The 6,584-nt window shown below is 27.9% G+C and overlaps 1 protein-coding gene across 1 annotated transcript; it reads right to left on the reverse strand.

Annotated features, from left to right (window-relative positions):
* Window positions 1–255: 255 nt before the first annotated feature.
* On the reverse strand, window positions 256–2,962 carry LOC126833709 (uncharacterized). Its single transcript, XM_050565205.1, has 9 exons — window positions 2,852–2,962; window positions 2,516–2,672; window positions 2,032–2,093; window positions 1,725–1,908; window positions 1,593–1,651; window positions 908–1,073; window positions 761–819; window positions 445–628; window positions 256–362 (listed from the first exon to the last, which is right to left on the reverse strand). Exons 1-9 carry the CDS (start codon window positions 2,906–2,908, stop codon window positions 280–282), a joined length of 1,011 nt encoding a protein of 336 aa, XP_050421162.1. The 5' UTR covers window positions 2,909–2,962; the 3' UTR covers window positions 256–279.
* Between the last annotated feature and the right edge of the window lie 3,622 nt (window positions 2,963–6,584).

Raw genomic sequence — 6,584 nt, forward strand, 5'->3', positions numbered from 1 at the left:
TATGTAATATTACGAGTAAAATTGCTTAGAAAAACTTACACAGTCATGTCTGAGACATCTGACTTATTTTGTGCAGCCTAATATTAATAATGTTAACCATACTGCAAAAAGAGAACTGTAAAAAATGTACGACGGGTTTGTGATTAAAATAATAAAACATTTACTACAGAAATATTTCAATCATTATTACAATATATTACTACATGTCAAAAAACAAAAAATGTAAACATAATAATTTTCTATATTAGACATAAAGGAGCGGTACTTTATAAATTATAATTAATAAAAAAATGATTCATCGTGATTATGTACATAGTAAGGAATCATCATTTTCAATAATTTCGCAAAGTTCGTTTCACTTCCTAAGAAAAAAATTACATTTTCATGAGCGATGATCAATGACGATTATGATTAATTCGTTAATAGTAGTATTGGAGAATCTACCATCGTTATGTTGAGGATGTCCGCTTTTTGGCTCAGCATACATATCACGTCTTGCGAGTTCCAACCAAGTGGATAGCTCTTCATGCGTAAGGAAACCATCACTATCTTTGTCGTAACTAACGAATTCGTCTAAGACAAACTGGACTTCATATGTATCCATAAACCCTTGTGCATCCACGGGTTCCTGTAGAATTTCCAAAGTAAAGCGATTTGCTTAGACTATCAAATAGTTAATTAGCAGTTAATGTAATACATAAAAACACAGCAAAGAAATTTAAAGTTTATAAAACAAATTAATAATTTGAATCGTGTGTACCGCCCTACTACGTTCTGCCGTAACCAACATCAATTCCATTATCTCTTTCGCAGCGGATCCTGTGCACGTTTCAAATAGTATTATTTCAAATATTATGTATTATAGCTAAACGTGTAAAACATAAATATTTTAAGACTATATTCTTACGGTTGGATTTGAAAAGCATTTTCGAATCATGTTTTGGGTCAGCCATACCAAACTCTATGAAGATTTTTTGAATTTCCAAAGGATCAACACCGCCGGAAACAGTTTTGGGACAATTATTAAACAAATCAATGAACTTTTCTATTTGTTGTACGTTTAGACCATAACCCTATAATGTAATTAGATGAACATTTCATTGGTGTTAATTATTAGACTGTTAATATTATTATGGTAATTCATGTATGTAGTAAACAAGGAATTTCATTTTTTAGATTTATATATATATAAATATCTTTATATGTATTCGAATGAAATAATAATGAATATTCGTTTGATATTTTCTGTTTTAAAAACGTAAAACTGAAAAAAATGATAAATGAAATTTCAAAAAAAAAAAAATTAAATTTCTATTACTATAAATGCTTTTAATTTGTTTTGTTGTGTTTTGAAAAAATGTTTTATTTGCTTTGTTCGTTTTTACTTAGTACAAATTTTATTTAATATATTTTAAAGACTTTAAAATAGTACTCTTATTTTATTGAAAATTCAAACTTTAAAAGTCTTAACAGACCATTGATGTTTAATGTACAATGATACTGAGTTCGTTGTTTTATAAAGTTTTTATTTAATAATCCACTAGAGATTATATTTTTCAATTTTTTGCACATAATAGATTGTAATTCCTTACAACTGGTTTGATTTTCAACATTGTCAACAAGAAATCCGCTTCATTGATAACAAATTGGACTGGAATTGAATTTAAATTTAAAATTATCGACATAAAGTAAACAGTCTTAAAGTTCCGGCATAAATTTATTACCGGTTTCTTTTTTATCCTTAAGTTTTTCGACTATATTTTCGATCTCCGTATTTTCTAGTTTTAAATCTTTTAGTACACCTGGTAACTGTTCAGGACCAAGACATCCATCTTGGTCAGTAATGTTCACGTGTTCAACAAACACGCTGAGGAAAAATTCCACTTCGAAAGGCGTAAGCATTTGAGTCTAAGTCCATTGTATACACACACAAAATCAATGCGTTATTAATTTAGAAGATAATGATATTTGATTACAGTTGATGTAAATTTTTCGTTTTTTTGTTTTAAAAGGATTTTTCAGACCGAATACCTCGAAGCTGTCGTGTTTTTTCTTATCTTCATACGCCAACGTCAGTAGTAACTCCTTCAAATCTACATAATAGACCCCATTTACATGGTTTAAATAGTACTCAATTAGTTTTAAGTCGTTCATATTTTTACAGCACAGAGTGATATTTGACAAAAAAATATAACTTTTAATGATATAAAACTAGTCAAATTAGCCAAAAAAAATTAATAAATTGTGCATACAATACAAGTGCAATACAATACGTTATGCTTTTAGCGTATAAATTAATTACTAAATAAAACATATTCCTTAGAACAAAAGTTTTTCATTTATCTTATCTTTGTGAAAAATAACCATGTTCAGGTGTAGTTGTGTGTTAATTTTACAGTGTAATACACTTAATTTTATGGAATACGATTGGCATATATTTAAAGTATATTAGTGCTCTACATCTAAAATGCTTGTAGATAACATAACGAATGGAAAATAAAAAAAAATATGTTACTCGAATCGCAATCGAAAAGTTCCTCAGGCTTTTGAATTCCAAAAGATTCTTTCAGAAGTTTTGTAATATTCTGGCTGGTAATTCGGCTAGCAGGCATTTTGTGACTTTCGTATAGATTAATAATTTGTTTTAGTTGTGAACTGTTCAGTCCAATGCTCTAAAAAAATAATAATATCAGTTACAGTTATATTTATTGTGTATTGCGATGATGTGGCAGATTAACATATATATTTTATACGCCGTTCTGTCAAGCCAACGTTGTATAATCTACACATATATAAATTAATTATTTTTAAACATTTTATGTGAGACAAATTGATATCTAAATAATCTTACCCAGGCTGACGTTAAGAAATAAAACGCGCACAATATAACAGCACTTTTAACATGCATATTACCTTTTTAAAGAATTAAAATACAAAAGAGTACATGTAAAATAAAACGACTACGGGCACAAAAGTCAAACAACGCTTAGACTGGCGAAAAAGTATTTTTTACTTGTTTTTCGTATTGGCGCAAGTGTAAAAAACTATGTTTGTCGGCCAAATGTTATTAGACGTATTTCGTCGATAGAAGATACACACAACTGTAGTTCTGTACCCTTTTTTTGCAGCATTATTATTTAGATGAGTGGTTTGTTTGTTTACATAAATTTAATTTTTTTTTGTGTTGTCTAGCTGTTGATAGGAGTCAACTGTATCTGAAAAAAATCCTTTTATCATATGGTTTATTACACGTATAACAATGAGAACAAATGATTAAGAAAACCCATAAATTATATACACTTTCAATAATTGTATTGTCTTTACAATGCTCAATACTGGACCAATTCCTTCGAGTAGCGACTTTATAAATTACAAATTTCACATTATTGGTACTTTGAAGAGGAAGGAAAAGGTTGAAAAAGTTTACTTCTTCACAGTTAAAATAAATAACATAATAAGCGAAGAAAAAATTGGTAACTTCAGTTTTTCTTTAATTGCCGTAAATCTGTGTTTTTTCGCAGATTTCGTATCTTTTAACATAAACAATTTAAAACTTAAAAATGTGTTACCAAATCGTTATAATATTGTTATGGACATCTATTCAGAATGATACTATTAAGTTCTGATACTCTAGTACCGGTTTTAGGTTTTAATTAAATTTTATTTTTATTTATGTTTTTTTGACTGAATGCGTTGAAAATAAAATAAATCTTTGATTTTTTAGATCGTGGCAAAATTTTAAAATTATTTTTAGTCAGTATTTTCCTTCTATGCCCTTTCGGCATAAATATAATTTAGCACCCACGGGGGAATTTGTAGATTTTTTTTCTTCAAAATGTAAGTACTTGTACTCAGATAACTATGGCGAAGTTAGATTTGGTCGGTCGGTGGTTACTTTTGAAATTATAACACTTGTACAAATATTTCAAAAAATACAAATTTGGAAAAAACAATTTCGAAGTTATTGCACTCTTAAAAACGAATTAATTTAGTTAAAGTTATAACTTCTAATGTAAGTTCGGCCTACCAAATTTGACTTTACCATTGCCATCAGCGTAAAGGACACACATAAAAAAAAAAATCGAAAAATACGGATTTTTTGGTTTAATGGAACTATTTGCATAAGATGCAAACATGGTGATTTGCCATGGAATGACCCTCTCATTGTTTTCCGTGTAATAAACAATAAAATAAAAAGTGTTTTTTCGATACATTTAGCGTTGATTCTTATCAACAGCTAAACAACACAAAATAAACACACATTTATTGTAAACAAAAAACCAACTATTCTTCACATAAAATGTAAAAAAAAATACGATTTATTGTAAATAATAATGCGGCAAAAAAATAGTACAAAACTCTATAGTTGTGTGCATCAAGCAAAACCCCTCATCTTCCTCCTTGCCATCGACCAATTACGTGCAATAACATTTGGCCCGGCAAACATTTTATTAACACTTGCGCTAAAATACGAAAAACAAGTAAAAAATACTTTTTCGACTGTTTATTCGTTGTTTGACTTTGGTGCCCGTAGTCGTTTTCTTATCATTTGAATTTTAATTCTTTGAAAAACGACTATGCATTTTAAAAGTGCTGTTATACTTTGCGCGTTGTATCTCTTAACGTCAGCGTGGGTAAGAGTATTAATCTCAGATAAAATGACTAAAATTAATTAACGTTGGTCTGAGAGAACCGAATATAAAATATGTGTAAATCTGCCACTTCATCGCAATACACAATTAATATAACTTTAGCTGATAATATTTTTTTTAGAGCATTGGACTAAACAGTAAACAACTGACTGAAATTATTAGGCTGTACGAAAATCACAAAATGTCTTCTAGTGAAATTACCGAAGAAAATATCACGAAATTAGTGATAGAATTTTTTGGAATTCAAGAGCCTGAAAAACTTTTTGATTGCGATTCAAGTAACATATTGTTTTAAATTTTCCATTCATCATGTTATCTACATGCATTTAAAGTAGAGCACTAAGATACTTTATAATTTGTCAATCATATTGCATAAAATTGAGCTTATTACACTGTAAAATTATAATTCAACTGCTAAGTACTGATGTAAACTTTTATACAGGGTGTATCATATTGTGTAAATTCTAGAAACATGAACATTTTGACAAATATTTATTCTCTATACAGGGTGTCCGCCAAAGATAGACAATTGAAATAACTCTAGTTTTAGTGAATGTTTGTGTGATATTTTTTAAAGCTCATTTGCGCTATAAGCAATACGTTTTTTAATGCACTTAACTATTTTACTTTAAAAAAAACAATTATTTTTTTCGTTATATTTAATATTTTGTATGCTCACGAATCCCACAAAAACATGTCACTATATAAATAATATGTGTTATCAATACTTCACCTACACATATAATATTAAAGTATGTGGTGAGTATATTATTATCTATATCTTTCAGAATTCTGAAGTATAAGTATTAAATTTAAAACAATACCATACAGATGTTTTATTGGCTATTGCTATTAATTGACTATTTATATTTGTATAATATATGCGACTTAATGTTCAACAATTTTGCCTATTTGATTTCCAACAAAATTCTAACATTTTTTTAAACTTTTTAGAAGTTACATTTTTTGGTATAATTCTACGATTACCCAAAATAACTGCAGTAGATTTAGAGACGTTACTGTTGACGTTAGCGTATGAAGATAAGAAAACATACGACAGCTTCAAGGTATTCGGTCTAAAATAACTTTTTAATACTAAAAGCCAAACAAATGTACATCAAATGTAATCTTGTACATTGGACTTAGACTCAAATGCTTACGCCTTTCGAAGTGGAGTTTTTCCTCAGCGTGTTCACCGAAGAGGCAAAGTATTCTGACCATAATGGATGTCTTGGTCTTCAACAGCTACCAGGTGTATTAAAAGATTTAAAATTAAAAAATACGGAGATCGAAAATATAGTTGAAAAACTTAAAGGTAAAAAAAACAGGTAGAAATTTATGCCGGTATTTTAAGGCCGTTTACTTTATGTCGATAATTTAAAATTTAAAATTCAATTTTAGTCAAATTTGTTATCAATGAAGCGGATTTCTTGTTGATAATGTTGGAAATCAAACCAGAAGTAAGCAATATTATTAATACTATTATCTAAAGATTATCAAATAAAAACTTTACAAAACATCGAACTTAATAATATCATTATTTAATAAATAGCAATAATCGGTTAACAATTTAGGAATTCGAATATTCCAGAAATATATGTTACGATTTTCAATTCTTGAAAATTACAAAAAGTTTAAACGAACAAAGCAAAAAAAAAAATCATATTTTCATAAGACAACAAAAATAAAACCGATAAAAGTTTAATACAAATTTAATCATTTTATTTCTGAAATTTCTAAAAAAATTTTCCAGTTTTGTATATTTTAAAACATAAAGTTGTAAACAAGTACACATTGTTATTTCTTTGAATATATAAATATATACATAAATAAACCAAATTCCTTGTTTTCTACATATACGAATTTCCAATATTATATTCGTATACAAATAGCAGTGAAATGTTCCTCTTAAGTATTAATTTCTATTATGAA

The sequence above is a fragment of the Adelges cooleyi genome, unplaced genomic scaffold (genome assembly GCF_023614345.1).
Source record: "Adelges cooleyi isolate 19-005CV unplaced genomic scaffold, UGA_ACOO_1.1 ACOO_flye_CR_arks_rails_tigmint_CR_PRNA_1, whole genome shotgun sequence".
NCBI lineage: Eukaryota > Metazoa > Arthropoda > Insecta > Hemiptera > Adelgidae > Adelges > Adelges cooleyi.

What these genes read in the sequence shown, in the direction of transcription:
- LOC126833709 (XM_050565205.1), bottom strand. Translation starts at nt 2,908, where the DNA reads ATGCATGTTAAAAGTGCTGTTATATTGTGCGCGTTTTATTTCTTAACG. An exon ending in TAAGGATAAAAAAGAAACCG is followed by an intron (nt 1,652 to 1,724) that starts GTAATAAATTTA and finishes ATTCAATTCCAG; the next exon opens with TCCAATTTGTTATCAATGAA. An exon ending in AATGCTTTTCAAATCCAACC is followed by an intron (nt 820 to 907) that starts GTAAGAATATAG and finishes AAACGTGCACAG; the next exon opens with GATCCGCTGCGAAAGAGATA.